At 53.1% G+C, this 17802-nt stretch overlaps 7 protein-coding genes across 7 annotated transcripts; 3 read left to right on the top strand and 4 right to left on the bottom strand.

Annotated features, from left to right (window-relative positions):
- Positions 1-644: 644 nt before the first annotated feature.
- BO82DRAFT_163876 (uncharacterized protein) lies at positions 645-2075 on the top strand. Its single transcript, XM_025630284.1, has 2 exons — positions 645-757; positions 815-2075. The coding sequence occupies exon 2, from the start codon at positions 817-819 to the stop codon at positions 1702-1704; it is 888 nt and encodes a 295-aa protein (XP_025495805.1). The 5' UTR covers positions 645-757; positions 815-816; the 3' UTR covers positions 1705-2075.
- On the bottom strand, positions 1964-2856 carry BO82DRAFT_371513 (uncharacterized protein; the record flags this gene model as incomplete). Its single annotated transcript, XM_025637275.1, has 2 exons — positions 1964-2746; positions 2776-2856. 2 exons carry the CDS (start codon positions 2854-2856, stop codon positions 1964-1966), a joined length of 864 nt encoding a protein of 287 aa, XP_025495804.1.
- Positions 2857-3522: 666 nt separating this feature from the next.
- On the bottom strand, positions 3523-5166 carry BO82DRAFT_422489 (cytochrome P450; the record flags this gene model as incomplete). The annotated part of the gene is made up of 2 exons (XM_025640207.1): positions 3523-5030; positions 5127-5166. 2 exons carry the CDS (start codon positions 5164-5166, stop codon positions 3580-3582), a joined length of 1491 nt encoding a protein of 496 aa, XP_025495803.1. The 3' UTR covers positions 3523-3579.
- Positions 5167-6026: 860 nt separating this feature from the next.
- On the top strand, positions 6027-7377 carry BO82DRAFT_422484 (putative tryptophan dimethylallyltransferase; the record flags this gene model as incomplete). Its single annotated transcript, XM_025640206.1, has 2 exons — positions 6027-7168; positions 7227-7377. The coding sequence occupies 2 exons, from the start codon at positions 6027-6029 to the stop codon at positions 7375-7377; spliced, it is 1293 nt and encodes a 430-aa protein (XP_025495802.1).
- A 36-nt stretch (positions 7378-7413) lies between these two features.
- On the bottom strand, positions 7414-8044 carry BO82DRAFT_422482 (uncharacterized protein; the record flags this gene model as incomplete). The annotated part of the gene is made up of 1 exon (XM_025640205.1): positions 7414-8044. A coding segment is annotated over one exon (531 nt), but the record flags the coding sequence as incomplete, so codon positions are not given.
- Positions 8045-8907: 863 nt separating this feature from the next.
- Positions 8908-10610, bottom strand: BO82DRAFT_327283 (FAD-dependent oxidoreductase; the record flags this gene model as incomplete). Its single annotated transcript, XM_025632956.1, has 3 exons — positions 10249-10610; positions 9572-10170; positions 8908-9330 (listed from the first exon to the last, which is right to left on the bottom strand). Exons 1-3 carry the CDS (start codon positions 10400-10402, stop codon positions 8908-8910), a joined length of 1176 nt encoding a protein of 391 aa, XP_025495800.1. The 5' UTR covers positions 10403-10610.
- A 506-nt stretch (positions 10611-11116) lies between these two features.
- BO82DRAFT_429110 (amino acid adenylation domain-containing protein) lies at positions 11117-17283 on the top strand (the record flags this gene model as incomplete). Its single annotated transcript, XM_025640503.1, has 4 exons — positions 11117-11521; positions 11582-12837; positions 12927-16998; positions 17061-17283. 4 exons carry the CDS (start codon positions 11117-11119, stop codon positions 17223-17225), a joined length of 5898 nt encoding a protein of 1965 aa, XP_025495799.1. The 3' UTR covers positions 17226-17283.
- Between the last annotated feature and the right edge of the window lie 519 nt (positions 17284-17802).

The raw sequence follows: 17802 nt of genomic DNA, 5'->3' as shown, positions 1-17802 counted from the left end.
CAGATTTGGTGAGCGATACCTTCCACCTGGCACCTACTGCACTGGGCCACTGGGCAAGACACAACTCCTGGCTCTGAAACTGGCATTTCGGAGATCCCACTGCAGAGGTACTTTCAGGGGTATCAAACACGACCTACAAACCGACCTTGTTCGATGTTGATAGTGCGTTTGAGTCCCACCAGCGGCTGTCCATCTGTTTGCTCCACAACAAATAGTCTAGCCATCAGCAACAAGCCATGGATTGTTGGAGGCAGGTGGTGAGCCGTGGAAAGCTTCAAGCGACAATTGAATCACAAATTAGCTTTGTTTGACTGAATGCTTTGTCTCAGCCAGTGGCCAATCACCCTTACGAACATGGCTGAGGCATGTGCCATTAACAAGGCCGGAGTGATCACTTGCAAACAGCCTGATGAAGCTTCGGATTGCCAGTCATGGCTTCTCCTCTCAGTATTTCAGGCTGACAAAAACATGCGAGCGAGGTCACTGAGCAGTGGCGTTTGCAGACATCAGGACTGGACGACGGTCTAGCCCATCTGATCTTCCGTGGCCTGAACTTCCATGCTCCACCAACTAGACTGAACTTGACAGTGGGATATGGAAGGGGTCTGCTTTTGCTGCTAGGTGAAGATCATCAATGCCAATCTGTTTTCTGCCAGATCTCCAGGTTTATTAACCCCTCCTTCTTGCTCACTAACCTCTCTCATCTTCACATTGTCAAGCCAACTCGCACGACCGAGAAAACCCCGTCGTTCAAACGGTAAGACCCAGACCCCGACGGAGTAGCTAATAAACACCCAGACTGACCGTACCATAGGGATGGAAACCATGAATAAATCTTATATTCTAGTGCCTGGCTTTGACTTCCACTGGTCATTTGCAACGAATCCGGGAAATATCGTCGCTGACTGGCGAGAAGCAACTAAGATCCTCAGCAGCCCCACGGAGCCTCCCATCCTCGTATTACGCACGGACGTCGAGGGCATGTTGATGAGTGACCACGACTTTACTAGAGTCCACGGGCAAATCTGGAAGAGATTCCTGCGCTTTGCCGATACTGCTCCCGGTGGCGGAAGCACTCTGCTTGACCCTGCGAATTACTCCTACGACCGGCTGGAAAGCATCCAATTACAGCATTACCCTACTAATGAGGAGGCCACTGAGCGCAGCTTACATCCGGAAGTACGGAGTGTGATGCGAAGCGGGTTTGGCCGGACGTCGGTGTTCATGATCACGGGCATCAAGGTTGCCTTCGGATTCAAGATGAGAAAGCTTTCTCTCGAGCACCGGGAGACGAAGACGACTATAACAGCACGCCTTCTTGGCACGGAAGCAAACCCGGGCCCTGAGGCTGAGGCGATCGTTGGTCGGAATGAGGAGTGGCAAGCTCCCGTCGACCTCATTTACGCCTACGAGGTTAGCACGATCCACTTCGAGGAGTGCCTGTCTGGGCCCTGCCAGATTCATCCCCATCTTCCGAGGGCTGGAGCCAGCTTGCTGCATGATACGAAGGGAGAACAGAGGACTGAGACAGCAGACGACTGCGCAGCATACCTGGAGAACTTGCGGGTGAGAGCAGCAGATGTGTTCTGGGCAGAGCAGGAGGGCTTGCGGGACATGACAGGGGGAACGGATGTAGAGGTTGTAGAGTTGACGGACGGAACAGAGAAGTGCGACGTGGTCATGTTCAACACCGTCTCTAGGTAGTGTGGATTCATATATCTGCTTGTCTGTTGGGTTGGCTAGGGGGACTCTCAGCGTGAATCTATTCCCTGCCTTTACTATAATGGATGAGTTTCCTTGTGAACGAAATTGCCATGACAATCTTGGAAGCCTTATGAGTGGAATTTACAGTCTTCCTCGTCCAATAGGTTGAAACCCACGTAGACCTCCCAATCCTTAGCCTAACCATTTCCCCCCCCCACCCCGAGCCATCAACACCGACACCACACCGACAACCTCAACACTACCCCTCCAACAGCACCTCCGACCTCAACCCAATCTGCGTCTCCAAATGCTTCATGCGCACCGTATTCAAACCCGTTACATTCGAAATCACCGGCTTGGTACTGCGCCACCCGATCATCTTCTGCGCCAAGGGAGTCATACTCTCCACCACCGGCCGCGGCACCGCGACATGCGTCTCATACGGCGCCAGCTGACAGCTGCCCACGGACAGCAACAACAAGCGTCGATGATCGGGGTTCTCCGCGCCGTGCGCCGCCCCGCCATGCTTCGTCGTCCGATATAGCACCAACGCGTCCCCGGGCTTCAGCACCGCTCGCACCGTCTGCTCATCCTTCCCGCGCTGGCCCTTCGGCCACCGATGACTGTCCAAGATCACCCGCGTCGCACCATTCGCCTCCGTGAACTCATTCACCGCCGTGATGATACTGAACACCGGCGACGGGGCGTCGTCCCGCAGATACTGCAGGATCGGGTGCGTGCCGTGGTCGTTGTGCAGGTCTTGGGTGGGGTTGCCCGGCATCATCTCCATGGCCATCCCGTTCAGGAGCCAGTAGTCCCCGTGCGGGGCGAAGACCTCCTCGCACAGGCCGTGCAGGACGGGGTTGTTGAGGATCTCGTGCCGGAAGGTCGGGCACGTGGCTGTCAGGTCGTTGATCCATTTGGTCGTGGTGGGCACCGGCATCTGGTAGAATACTTGGTTCATTTGGCCCCCCGTGGTCGTGGCGGAGCGGTGCGAGAGTTCTTGGTCGAATCTTTCGATGGTGGGTGCGGGGAGGAAGTTCTCGATATGGCGGCCCCGTCGTCGCAGACGGCTTGCCAGAGGGTTTGGGGCGGGGTGGTTGCGGGGAAGCGCCGGATTGGGGGCTTGATGGGGGACTCGGTGGATGTCATGGTTGCTTTGGAGGGATGCTCGGGATTGAGATGAGGAGATTGTGTTTGATTTCCGGGATGGCGTGGAAGCGATGATGTAGATTGAGGATGGTGAGGGAGGATGTGTTGTGCCTTTTTGTACCGATGTCTGACTGTGTTAGGAGAGTGACCGTGATCGCCACGCAATAGCTAAGTGTCTTCACCACATACCTTGGGCAAAGCCAGCAACTGTATGAGAGGGATCTTCCGACAATCAGTGATGGGATCTGTCTCAGCAAAGCCCCTCTAAGAGGTTGCATGTTGCCCACTGCATCGAAGCCAAGGCAGCAGACATCTCGATGTCACCATTCTTTGCCAATCGGTGGGGACATGTCTCCTCTCTGTGCGAGGCAAACGTGTGATATTGACCGCATGACCATGATTGCAGTCAATCATCCAAATAGTCGCACTGCATGTTGCTGCCTACTGTGCGTCATAACTATCTGTCCCAGCGCCTCACCTTTCGTCACATCCGGCCGGAAATACCGGGGGCTACAATGTAGCACGAAACTATCAGCTGGACGTGCATCGAAGACGTCAAGATGTGATAGACTCATGCTACGGGGGCCTAACGAGTGGAACTATCAATTTGGGCATGACGGAAGGTGGGCAGCCTGTTCAGCGAGGCCGCAGGGCAGCTGAAAACATCGCAGCCAGAGAATGCATGGTATGTATTACCTATGGAGTACCGAACTAAGATGACCATCATGCCTTCAGCGGCATTGCATCAGCTAGAATCTTCTGCTCATCCTTCTCGACCGCATCCCATGCCTTCTCGACAATTCTTTTACGTGTCGCATTTCGGATCATCACCGACGCTGGGAAAGAAGGTACCTGATTGAAGGCTGATCCTCCGCCACGGGGCTGCATCAGCTCGTCGAGATCCAGCTCAACCTTCTTGTCATTCTCATACGCATGGCCACAGTCGTAGGCCCAGAAGAGACGCGCAGTGTTGATGAACAGGTGCTCGCGGGCCAGATGTTGGCCGGGACATCCGCGCAGCCCAAAGCCGAAAATGACATGGGGCAGATTGGGGTTGTCAATCCAGCGCTGCGGACGGAACGTGAAAGGATCGTCATGGACATTCTCATCATGGTCCATGGCCCACTGATTCAGCACTAGCGTCGCCCCCATAGGTAGCAAGTAGCCGTTGTACTCGATATCGCTGCTGATGGCGCGCGGCGCCCCCAGCGGCGAGAAGGCGTGCCACCGCAGCGCCTCATAGACGAACGCCATGACCCAGGGAATGCGGTCTCTATGCTCCCAGTCCGGCAGCCGGTCAGGACCAACCACCGCATCAATCTCCCGCTGCAGGCGGCGCATCTCCTCGGGATGAAAGATGGCCGCCAACACGATGATGCGCAGGATCTCGTATGGGGTCAGCGAGGCCTGGTAAGTCGAGCCGATGCAGAACGAAAGCTCCAGCTCGCTCATCCCCTTCGCCTCGGGCCGTGATACATATTCCTTCGCCCAGTTCCATGCCGGCGTTCTAAGCCCATCGCGGAACCGCTCCACATAGATGTTCGCCAGACGCTCCCCGACGTCGTCCAGCTGCTTGAGGAATTTGTTATTCCCCGGTAGGTATTTCAAGATAGGGAAGAACTCGCGCAGCATGGCGGTGCCTGCGAACATAGACTCGGAGATCCCGCCTAGCTGCGCCACCGCGCGGTCAATGTCTAAAATTTCAGCTGTCTCCTCGGGAAAGCGGTGCCCATAGGCGATGCCCAGGAACAGGCTCGCGGCCTGCCGGCGCACGCACTCGGTGAAGTGGTCCCCCTTGGTCAGCAGCTCATGCAGGAGCTGCTTGGACTCCAGGTCGTTGATGCCCCGGTACTTCACCGCCATGGTGGGCTTGAGCACGGCGCCGCGGAGGGCGCGGTGCGTCAGCCACTTCTCACCGTAGGGGAGGGCCGGGGTGGTGAAGCCGTACAGCGCGCGCTCGAGCACGAGCAGCTGCGGACGGCTGCTGAAGACGGCGTTGTGTTTTGCCAGAAAGGTCTCGACGATGTGGTGCGAGGAGACGATGATGGTGATGTTGCCCCCGTTGTTGACGGTCATAATCGGGCCGTAACGGTCGGACCATTGTTTGTAGACTTCCCATGCCTTCTGGCGGGGCGCTTGGTGGAGGTTGCCGATAATGGGGAGGCCTCTGGGGCCTGGAGGGAGGGGCAATTGAGACCTTTTGCGGGTTGGAGTCAAATAATAGTAGGATAGGAGCAGCACGATGGTGATGATAGAGAGGAGCGCGATACCGGTTGGTGTCAACGCAGAGAGGGAGATTGACAAAGCCATTGTGATGTTGTCGTGGTTTTCAGCTGGGTGGTGAGTCTCACCCAGCGCAGTTGACAACTTTGAGATGAAGACGGAGGTGAGAGGGAGGGCGGAGGTGTTGGCGACATTGCGGATTTGCGAGTACGGCGCATAAAGTCACCTGCTCTGGAATCTAGCGATGATGTACGAGGAGGTTTTCGCATGATTATGTGTCAGACCTGTGTATGTGATAGACAAACTTGATTTCTTGTGCTACTGCTCCCTGCTCCCTGCTCCCTGCTGGTGCTGCTACTGCTGCAGATGTTGCATCACAGACAATTCAATCACATTCCCCAATCGACTCGGTGTCTGGTAGTGATTGTTGCCTTAGGCTCAGATGCTGGGGCTGAAGTCCCCGATCTCCTCAGCCAGCGTCCACTGATGATCATTTCCGATTTCTCCGATGCAGAAGTCACAGCACGTTCTTCTTGTGCACCCTGTCATACCTTTAATAGAGACTATTGATATTAGCTGCAGATTATGCGGGGAACCCGGGATCTGCATGTGGTTCTTGCCACCACCAAACTTGTTTGTTCAGGATGTTTGTGTGATCTCCATCTATGGAGGCCGTGTCTACGCTACACAAATAGTTCCGTCTCTGCTGCATGATGGCAATAGCCCGGATGATCGACACCGATCGAGAACGATTGATTTAACCCAATCTTATCAAGTGTGTAATTTTCAGTTCGCCAATACACACGCCTATTTTTTACCATTACTGCTGGTGAAAGGATAAGTAGTTGTGGCTCACAGCAGAGACACAAGGACACACAAGGACACACACAGACACCCTCACGGACAAACCAGTTTGCTGCAAATCACATTCCCTGTCACTACGCAAAATGACTGTCCTCGAAGAATCCCTCCAGCAGAGTCCGTTCGAGACTCTCTCCAAGGAGCTCAATTTCAAGAGCGAACACGAAAAGCTCTGGTGGGAGAAGAGCGGGTTGATGCTAGCGAGAGTGCTGTCGTCTGTCAGCTATACCCACGACGAGCAGCTCCAGTACCTCGAATTCTTTGCACAGGCTCTGCTCCCTCTTCTGGGCCCTTATCCGCAGTCCTTCCACAGTTCCATCACGCGGAGTGGTCTTCCTCTCGAACTGAGCATCAATTACCAGCAACAGGAGAAGCTACTGGTGGTGCGCATTGGGTTTGAGCCGCTCAATGCCCTCTCCGGCACCCCTCAGGATCCGTTCAATTGCCTCCCCGCTTCAGAGCTCCTGTCCTCGCTCCCTCAACTGCGGATCCCGGGCTATGACGAACAGATCTGGCACCAAGTCATCCAGGACCACACGGTGAGCCAGGCTGAGCGGGAAGCCCTGCAGGGCATCGACCTCGAGGCGGGCTACATCCGATCCCAGACCGCGTTTGGCTTCGACCTGACGAGGGAGGGCAAGATCGCCGTGAAAGGCTACAGCTTCCCCGCCCTGAAGTGCAAAGTCACCGGTCAATCCATGGCCCAGCTGATGGCCACCACGATTGCCAACCTGACCCCTCTCATCGACTGCTCCCCGGCGTTCGCCACGGTGGATGACTACTTGCGCGAGGTTGGCTACGATGACCGGTCATTCTTCTCCTGGGACTTCGTCGACCCGGCCCGCTCCCGCCTGAAGCTCTATACCGGCTCCAACAGCGTGACGTGGGAGAGGCTGGCCGAAGTCTGGACCCTGGGCAACCGCGTCCAGTCCCCGACGATGGCCCGCGGGCTGGAATACTTGCGGCAGTTGTGGGACCGGATGCAGCTGGCGGCCGGGGAGAGGGAGATCGTGGTGGCCTTCGACGACCGACAAAGCACCGCCAAGGCAACCCCGTTGCTCTGGAACTACGAGATGCGCGCGGGCGATCCCACCCCGTTGACTAAGCTGTACTTCCCCGTGCATGGGGAGAGTGACTGGAAGGTGATCACGGCGGTGGCCGACTTTTTGTGTCATATTAGGCTGGAGCGCCATGGTAGGGGGTATGTGGAGAAGGTCAAGTCGTACTAGTAAGTGGTATTGGTCCTTTTACTGCGATGTCTTCACTAACCTCGGTTCAAATTCAAGTCCTGGGATTGATCTCACTACAACTGATCGGTTTACCTCGTGGGTTTCGTTTGCTTACACTGAGAAGACCGGGGTGTATCTCAGTACTTATTACCATTCCTCCACTGATAATCCTTGGAAGATGAAGGTTGAAGAGGAGGAACAGGCTTAGCTGTTAGAGACTTATTGAGTCAGTCACATAGTGTTAGCATATTTTATCGATGTTATCTTGTTTTCGCTTCATTTCTTCCTCCTAAATATACACACCTTTCAGCTCAGAAATCACAGACTTCGAAATTGAATATAATTCACGTAACATAATCATTCAACATCATACCAAACCAGCGATCAAGATACTCAACTAAAAGCCCCACCCCCCATCTCGCATCCAGGGTAGGTTGGGTCAAAAAAATCCCTCCTCCGAAATCCTCAGCCCCTGCACATCGAGCGGAACCACGACCGTCTCCGCCTCGGAGTCCACATCCTCGTCGGGGCCCCACAGCTCCTCGACCAGCTGCATCGTGCGCGCATGCTCCCGTTCCTCGTTCGCATCCCCGACCAGGAACCACTGCACGCACAGCGCCTCGCCCGAGGGCAGCAGCTCCTTGTAGATCTTGGCGCGGCGCCCGACGTGCACCTCGCCGATGAGCGGCTTGAGGCGCGGGTCGGCCTCGCGCAGGCGCCGGAACTGCCGGGTTAGCTCGTCTCGATACAGGTTCCAGTTCGGGGTGAAGTTGGGGTCGTTGCGCCCGGCCTCGCGGTCGATCAGCCACACGTACTGCTCGAGCGGGTGGTGGCGCCGGGGGATAATTACCCGGGAGGGTCGGGCGAGTCTTACCATTTTGGGGGGTCGTTGCTTGCTTTGCGGTTGGGGTTGTGTCTTAGGTGGTGGTGGTGGTGGTGCCATTGCTGGGGTTGAGGGTGTACGCTGTTTATATATTGATGCGGTTGTTAGTCTACGGGGTGATAGAACAGTGATAGAGTTGGTTTTGTTCTTGGGTGACCTTGATGTCCTTTGAGATGAAATGGGAGGTTTAGAGGAGGGTTTCATTTCTTTATTGATTGTATAGCATCGCGATAAGTGCGTGAATGGTTGTAAAGCATATTGTAGGGTATACCTGTAAGAAAGGTTAAGAGGTGGTTAACGTACCTTGAAGGACTAATGGGTTCACAGTACCTACCTTTGGAAATTCAAGGCGTGCTTCATTTGACCTATGGAAGCTCTCAGAAAATATCACATTACCTTGTTTCTGGTAGTGGTATTGTCGTATGCTGCGAATATTTGGGCCGGATAGGTGGTTTGGATCAATTGTGGTTGTGTTTACGACCCAAGTTAGGTAGTGAGTGTAAATTATGATTGTCATAGGTGCAATTCAGAACCGCTTAGCTACGTAGTTAATTACTTCGAGCACTGTGGGAAGCATCACACACGAGGGCTCTTCTTATAAGAAACGTCCTAAGACCTCGAAGGACAGAAGTGGCATTAATTTCAACTGCATCTATGATACTTTGAACTAAGTGCTGGTTAGACGGATCCGTATCGTATGTCGAGGTATTCAGCGGTGGGGCTATCTCTACTGGTAATGATGTGTAGGCAGTACTGTACGGTATCATAAGTACCATACAGTACCATGGGCCGTGCCTTCCCCCTCCGCCTGTCGGCTCCCTCTTTCCTCCTTTCCCCGCTTCCGCTTCCATCTTCCTATTTACTATCATACTCCATCCGATATTGCCCATCACTAGGAATGTTGTGAGGTACATACTCCTGACCACTTTGCACCGCTTCTGCCACTTTAGAAAATTCCCTCGAAGCGTACTCCTGGCAGTCGTGGTCCAGAATCCACGCCGGGTGCGGTGGCTTCACCATCGTGGGGCCTTGCCGCAACGCGTCGAAATCGACATGATTCATCACGAACTGTAACACCGCCAGACCACCCTGCTGGACAACCTGAGCACGCTGGTACCGGATCTTCTCCGTCACTGACAACGCCAGCGGCACATCCTTTTTTCCCGCCAAGTCAAGGGCAATCGCAAGCGTGGCGGCGTCTTCAATAGCCTGGGTACCTCCCTGTCCGCTAGACGGGAGCGCCGCGTGCGCCGCATCACCGACCACAATCATCCGGCGCTTGGGGGACAACCAGGTAGTCAAAGGAGTGCGAATGGCTAGATTCTCCGAGATGAACCGACCGCTCATTACTCCTTTGATGACTGCCTCGAGCTGATCTTGTACTGCCCAGCCATCCATGCACTGCAGAATCTGGTTCATCGTTTCATCGTCGCTCTGGGACGGAGTGATGGCAGCCTGTAGATGCAGCATCATGTCAATGCGGTCCCTGAGACCGGACGCAATCAAATGAGACGCCTACCTTATGCGAGCAGTACCAGAAGAGTTCATTGTCTTTCTTCTTGGTCGTGATTCCGAAGTGAACTCCGGGCCCAAGCCAACCATAGATGCAGTCCTCAGATCCCGATTGCTCCTCACTGAGAATCCAACTCAGACTCGGGTTGCGAGCTGCTACCCGAGCATCCAGGTACCCTCGAGAAGCCGCGTAGCCGGTCTCCTGGAGGCTCATCTGCTGGCCGGTGATGCTCAGTCGACCCTGACTATGGATTCCTTCTGCGCAGACGACACAGTCGGCTGAGATCTTTTGATCATTGACTTCAATCCCAGCCTCGTCTTCCGTCTCCCAGTACTTAGTGACCTCTGAGCCCAGGGTGATGGGAATGCCAAGTCTCTGGGCGTACTGGTGCATGGCGGATACCAATGCCCCACGGTTGACAGTATAACCACGGCCCTCGTTGTACCCGTGGAGCTCGAACGTGCCATAACAATAGCCTGTATAGTCAAACACCTTGGCTTTGTTGGTCTGAAACTCCAACGGGCGGATCGATTCGTGGAAGGCACCATCACTCCATTTGGCAGTCACTCGAGCTCCGTTGGACCCAATGCTGATGCCATCACCTTCTGTTGAACGGTAGTCAGTGACTGCAGTCAAGCAACGAGTCATTCACCGCCATTCACGTCCTTGAATCAGCCACTAACCCATCTGTTTCAGCTCCTCATACTTCTCAAAAACCATAACATTGTGCCCTTTGCTATGGCATTCGATAGCAACACTCAGTCCTGCAATCCCGAGACCAACAATAATGACAGTCAATTTGTTGGGGTCATCTTGCGCCATGCCTTCGATTGCCATGGCCGCTATTTTTATGAAGAGAAGAGGATATCGAGAACGAGTGATGAGTGCATTAATTTGGGCGCTCCTGCGCTCTCCGATTGGCAGTGACAATCTTTATGACTAGGACCAGGCCGCTACTGGCATGAGAAACGAAAACTTCAGTGTGATGGATTCAAGGTAAGACAATCAGCTCGTTTGAAAATTACAGAAACATGCATAATGTGGGACAGATCGTATCAATAGTGTATTATATTGCGATTTCCATATTGAGTAAGGATTTGCGTCTTTTGTCCTGAGATGGTTACGCCGAAGTAGACATGGAGGAGATGATCAACATTGTGCCCCAGGTGCAGCATTCAGCCGCAGAAACCACTCGAACTTATGTGACGCGCGATGCATGAGCCGTCATCTAGGCTGTAATTCACGGCATGTCCCATACACCCAACTAGGAAATCCGGCGGCGGTAGAAGGCGGAGTGATGGAGTATGGTGTTGCCATAGCTTTCTCCACCTGAGATTCAGCTGCGCCATACGACACTATGGAATCATGCCGAGCCTAGGCGCGTCTTGTGTGATTGAGATGGCCTTTTGCTTTTCGAACCATGATTATCCTTGGTCACAGAGATCCTTACCTCTACTGACAGGATGAGGTTAATGGCAAAGATTTTAAATTCCAAAGCCTTTGTCGACGAAAAGACCAACCGCAAGGTAACAGAGGAGATTTGAAAGCAAGATGAGGTTCCCTGATGTTGAGTCGTGTCTCTTCCCATGCATCTCCTCTTCTACTAGCTCATCAGCAACTGTGTTCTGGGATAAGTTTGAATGGGAGGTCACAATTACGGCCGGCTCGGTGCTGCAGAGCCTCATGCAGTCGTGGGCCATTGTGCTAGCCAAGTATACAGATTCCGGTACACTTCGCTTCGGCGCCTTGTCTGGTTCGACGGACAAACAGGGTTGCGATGGGATTTCGGTCGATGAATATGAAGCTTCTATAAATCCTGCCGGGTGCTTGTCAGACGCTGTCTCCCTCACTTGTCGGAAGCAAGGTCAAATCCATGAGTGGAGGTACAAAGAGCGGATCAACACATGCGTGGCAACTAACCTACACCCGGAGTGGTTTAATGACTGGAAAAGTTCTGTAAGTGCTACCGGCTTCAGCACCACTCGCACCTACAGAGCCCGGTCTGACATGTTGTAGACCGATCATGGCATTCAACTCTTGCTGGTGGCAGCGCAGCAAGAATGGCCGTGCATCTCCTTGTATGGTAAAGCGGACCTCGTCGACAAATCTTCAGTTCGATATTTGAGCACCGCGTTGCAGCATATCCTTCAATCTACATTAGAGTATCCAAACGAGATACTGCAAAGCCTTACTTTGACTCCCGACAATCATTATCGCCAAATCTGTGACTGGAACAGACACATCCTCAAAGAGCCACTTGCTCAATGCATCCATGACATTATCCAGGACAAATGCATCGAAAATCTAGATGCAGAGGCAATAAATGCCTGGGACGGTGCGATGAGTTACGCCTGCTTGGACCAGGAATCAGCCAAGGTTATGACTCTGTTGAATCGACAAGGTGCTGGACCAGAAGCAATTGTTCCTTTGCTTTTCGAGAAGAGCAAATGGACTGTTGTGGCCATGCTCGGAGCTCTTAGGGCCGGAGCCGCCTTTGTTTTGCTGGAACCGGCCCATCCTCTGGAGCGGCTTCAAAACATCTGCCAGGATGTTAGTGCTCAGGTTGTCCTAACCTCTGAGCTTCACAAGAAGGTCGGGCTGCAGCTGGCCGACAACGTCATCGCAGTACCCAATGACATGGAAAACGGAGCTCTCTGTCGTGGCAAAGACTATCCGCCGCAGATTCAGGTCAAGCCAGGTAACGCAGCATACGTTGCCTTCACTTCCGGGTCCACAGGAAAACCGAAAGGGATAGTTGTCGAACATGGTTCGTTCTGTACCAATGCGATGGTCAGTTCTGAAGCGCAAAATCTGAACGCGTCTTCCCGCGTGCTTCAATTTGCCTCCTACGCCTTTGATGTCAGCATTCATGAAACCCTAGTACCCCTCATGCTTGGAGGATGTGTATGCATTCCCTCAGCTGCCAACAGAGTCGATTGTCTAGAAGATACCATTGTTCAGCTTCGGGTCAACTGGATGGAGCTGACCCCATCCGTCGCGCGACTCCTAAACCCCAAACAACTTCCCGCCGTCAAGACCCTAATCGTGGGTGGCGAGTCCATTTCACCCTCAGAGGTCATCCGTTGGGCGCCATATCTCCGTCTAGCCGTTGCCTATGGCCCTGCGGAATGCACGGTGGTATCGCTCGTGCATCCCAACTTTACCAAAGATGCTGATCCCTTTTCCATCGTTGGGCCTGTGGCGGTTCAGTTTGGGTCGTCGAACCTGAGGATCACAACAAATTGGTCCCTATTGGTGCCGTGGGCGAATTGGTAATCGGAGGGCCCATTGTGGGCAGGGGATACTTGCATCGACCCGAACAAACGGCTGCTAACTTCATTCAGAATCCTTATTGGCACAGGGCAGAGAACAGCCGATTCTACAAGACTGGGGACCTGGTGCGCCAAAGGACTGACGGGAGTGTGTCCTTTCTAGGCCGCAAAGATACTCAAGTCAAATTGCGAGGGCAACGAATTGAACTTGGGGAGATCGAACACCAGGCTGCCGGATTCTTTCCAGGTGCTGCAATAGCTGTGGAGGTTGGCAAGCTTTATCATGGCCATTCGAGTTTGGTTGTGTTTGTAGAGTGGGATTCATCAAAGCAAGAGATAGGATGCCAGGACGAAGACAGCTGTCGGGCGACTCATAATAAAGATCGCCATCAATTCTGGCCGAGTGCGCTTCGAGCTAAAACAGGCCTTGCACAAATACTCCCGCCTTACATGGTCCCGGACTTGATGGTGCCCTTGTGCGCCATTCCTCTTTCCCCGACTGGTAAAGTGGACAGGAAGGCGTTGCGATCCATGATTTCTCGCTGGTCTAGGGAAGAAGTCAAAAAGTACCAGCCTACAGCGCCTTTCATATCCTCCAAGGTAAGCCATCACGATCCTGCTGCGCCAGAGGCTACTCAGCAAATGATCGATTGGGTTGCTCGTGTTCTATCGCTCGATGCGAGTGATATTAGTGAGCATGATGGCTTTTTTCAGCTTGGGGGTGATTCAATTTCCGCTATGATGCTCGCACAAGAATCCGAGAGTATACCATCTCTGCATTTCACCGTCGCGGATATCTTTCAAACCGTCAATCTTTCTGAACTAGCACGGCGTGCCCAGACGAAAGCCCCAGAGGAAAATTCCAGGGATTTCGGCGTACCGAGACATGTTCTACCGTTTTCGCTCTTGAGCCCAGAGAAGGTGGACGCCTATATCCAGATTGCAGCGGAGCAATGTAATGTGGATGAACCACAGATTGAGGACATATACCCATGCTCGCCGCTTCAGGCGCGCCTGATGGCCAGATCTGCCAAGCAGCCAGGCGCTTTCCAAGGGCGGTTCACTTTCCAATTGTCCCCAGACCTCGACAGGGACCGACTAAGATGGGCGTGGAATCGCGCAGCGGGTTCTCTTCCGATTTTGCGTACAAGAATTATTCATGCATGGCAACTAGGCGTCGAAAATCCTCTTCAAGTTGTAGTCCGCGACAGGGACATTGAGTGGATTGAGGCAGAGACACAAAGCGAACGTAAGGCGGACAGAGCCATGTCATTTGGCTCCCCACTTGTTTATCTGGTTGCTCTGCGTGCTAGGCTCAATCCTACGTTAACTGTCGTCATTCATCACTCATTGTTCGATCTGGTCGTCTTCGAGCAGATACTCAAGACGGTTGAAACTGCATATCAAGGAGAGGCTCTTTCCTCGCAAGCATTCGCACCCTTTATCAAGTATCTCGGTGATTTGAATATGTCCCAAGCGTTCGATTTCTGGAAGAAGGAATTTGTCGGTCTCAATACAGTCCCGCTTCTTTCTAAGAAGAGTCCCGCGCGCTCGAAGCATCCGTCTATCAATTGGACTCGCAGACGATCTCGTCTTCCCAATCCTAACCAGTTGGGAACCACAACGTCGTCGCTGATTCGCCTAGCATGGGCAATGATACTTTCTCAGTACACCGGTTCTTTGGACATTGTGTTCGGCGTCACTGTCATGGGCCGCAGCATGCCTGGCACTGTTGACGTGAAGGGCCCTACCATTGCTACTTATCCTCTTCGAATCACACTTCACGATGCCCGTAGTGTCAGTGAGACATTGAAATGTATTCATAACCAGGCCGTGAGCCTTGCATCCTTCGAGCAGACTGGGATACAGCAAATCAGACAATCCAGCCGCGAGGCTGCCATCGCTTGCGAGTTCCAGAGCATGCTGATTGTTCAACCACCGCTAGAAAAGACACCCATGGCCAGGAAGAATACGTTGCAGTTGATGATGCTGGATGAGATCAAATCTTGGAAGCATAAGTCGTATGCCAGCTTCAGCACTCAAGCCCTGAGTGTCGTCTGTGAACCTGGAGCTGATCAGTTGGAAACAACGGCATATTTCGACCGAAATGTCTTATCCTCACACCAGGTCACAGACATGCTGAGAGGCATGAATCGTATACTTCGCCTTCTTGTACGATATCCTGAGGCCCCACTACGGAGGATCCTCAAGAAAACTCTACCAACATGCGATTATACTCACAGCTGTCACGAAAGTGTCTCCTTGGCTCGTCTGGAAAAAGCAGCTGGTGAATACCTCGGACCCGGCATCCCTGTAATTGCGGACTGGATTACACCACGGGGATCTTATATTCCTGATCTCGCACTTTTCGTGGGAGTTGTGAGCTCAGATTCATTGTCAAACAACGGTTCAGTCCTGGCAAAAGTAGAAGAGCCGCTGCGTGCTCGTCTAATTCAGCTCATGCGTGAGCTACAGCAGAGGTTCATTGGGAAAATTGAGCGTTTTTGTTGTGTTCCGGTGTCCCTTCGATATAAGCCATCTGTGACACGCCTTCTCCTCGATCGAGCTGGTGCACGAGAGGCTGCCTCTAAGCTCACCTGGTCAGGCTTAATCTCATGGCAGTCTTCGCCGGATTCCATAGCAGGCGACGTCTTGCTGCCCGTCGAGGTGAAATTGAGACACGCATTAGCGACAGTACTACAGCTGAAGGCTAGCGAGATTCCTATCGAAGATGATTTGGTTTCCCTTGGTTGTGATTCCCTTGTCGCCATGCAATTCGCTGCCCAGTGCAACTTAGATGGCATCCAGGTGGCGGTTGCGGATATCTTTCAGGCCCCGACGCTCAGATCCCTAGCTTCGATGGTCAAGGGCCGCCCAGTGCAGGGTTTTCCATTGACGGCACTGGCAAAATTTTCTTTATTGGAGTCGATATATGAAAGCCAAACGTCCTTTGAGCAAGACATATCTACGACCATCATTAGTGGAGCGCTTGGAAAGGCAATCGAAGATGCATTTCCGTGCACCTCATCACATCTGGGACTTCTTTCTCAACTGGGCAGTTGCCAATCACATACGATCTGGGAGGTAGAGGATTGTGATGAGCGGATCAACCCCACGCATCTAGCCGAATCTTGGTTGAAGCTTGTTGAGCACCATGCAGCACTGCGGACCCTCTTGCTTCCAAGCCGGTCGAAACCAGCACAGATGTTCCATGTCGTGCTTAAGGAGTCCTTCGATGCTGTCGAGGTTTTGACCAAAATAGACAATGCCAGTATGTTGGAGATAGCAGGGCGGCCTCGTCTATCGAGCTGCAGCCAAGAAGGAATTCCGTACAAGTTCACAGTCTTTCAGAGCACAAGTGGGAGGGTTCTCTGCAAGCTCGAGGGAAGGTATGCCTTTCTCGATGCGACCTCAGTCATTATGCTCTTGACAGATCTTCGAAGGTCTCTACAAGGTGTTCCGCTCGCGGATGTAACGGCATGTCCCTACTCTTCATGGGTATCGTATCAGCAAATTTGGGCCAAGGACCCCTCACATCTGCATTTCTGGGACCAGTATCTGGCCAATCTTCAGCCATGTATGCTGGCCGGTATGCTTGCGCATGACAGCAACGGGCCGCTTTCACAAAGCCAGAATCACGAGAGGAAGGTTGCTGGAAGGGGATGTCGTCGACAGATGCGATCCCACCACCAAACGCTTTTTCAGGACACCCGCACCCTGCGCGAATGGTCTGACCAAAGGGGAATAACAATCACCAACGTGATACAAGTTGCTTGGGCGCTTGTGCTCAGCGAACAAACGGGCCGAAACGACGTCTGCTTTGGGGCTCTAGTCTCCGGTCGGGATGCACCCGTACCTCAGATTGGCCACATGGTGGGCTCGTTCTTCAACGTCCTCGCCTGTCGCATTACATTGCAATCAGGCCCCGATCATCATGTTCTCAACCATGTCCTGCAGGCTAATCACCGATCACTGGGGGAGCGCGCGTCCCACCAATTCTGTTCATTGAGCGAAGTCACACGCCGGGTTCTTGGTGGAAAGGAGTCCGGAGCGCCCTCGTCCCTGTTCAACACCTGCCTGTCGGTTGAGCAGCCGCTTACCGATCTGTCCGGGTCGATAGATAGCTTTTTCAGGGTGCTGGAAACAGTTGAAGAGACTGAGGTAACAGCCCCCTCGCCCCTATGAGTAGACTATGGCTTGCTAACGTATTTTGTGAATAACAGTATGACATCGTTATCGCTGCCACGGTGCTCTCTGACCGAATCGAAGCTCATTTGATGTTCTGGGATAGCTTCTGCGATGCCGCGCTTGCTGCAGACCTTGGAGAGGCTTTAGCTCGGGTAGTTGAGCGGATTATGGTTTGTGATGGGATGGAGGTTGGTGCTTAGCATTTGAGTGAATGACAATGAATCAAGGGGTGCTGTCGAGGTCGCTTCACAGGTCGAGTGTGGTAGTATTGGGTTTAGTAGATGTCGGTTATCATGAACTCATATATTCTGTGGGCTTAAGCCGGGGCTCTGATGCTAGTATCTAATGTCGAAGCAATGATTGACATTCCACGTGTAATTCTGACGTCCAAAGCCGCTCGAGCCCTTCCCTTCTCGATGTACCTAGTGTCTAAAAGATTGGGGATTCGGGTATAAGAAACTGTACAGTCTGACCTTTGTTTTCAATGCTCCGTACTCCGTACAGCACCCACGACTTCGTGAAGGGCAGTCAATAGGGCGGACATCACTTGAACGTGGGGATCGATTTTGCCAGGCAGAAGCTTGACTACAGAAAGCGGGGTGGTGCGTTATCGCGACGCGTCCGCACGTTCATCGCCGCAACGGTAAACAGAATTAAGCGTCAGTGTAACCAGACGAGCTGCCATCAATGCGATGCGCTAGGTGCTAAGGTCTGCTCCCAATCTTTGATAGTTACGAGAAAACTGAGTTGACCAAATTTGCTGTCGCAGTATGCCCA

Source organism: Aspergillus uvarum, assembly GCF_003184745.1.
Source record: "Aspergillus uvarum CBS 121591 unplaced genomic scaffold BO82scaffold_6, whole genome shotgun sequence".
Lineage (NCBI taxonomy): Eukaryota > Fungi > Ascomycota > Eurotiomycetes > Eurotiales > Aspergillaceae > Aspergillus > Aspergillus uvarum.
This window is presented reverse-complemented; position numbering and strand designations above follow the sequence as displayed.

Excerpts from the sequence above, each read along its gene's own strand:
- BO82DRAFT_163876 (XM_025630284.1), top strand. The coding sequence starts at position 817 with ATGGAAACCATGAATAAATCTTATATTCTAGTGCCTGGCTTTGACTTC.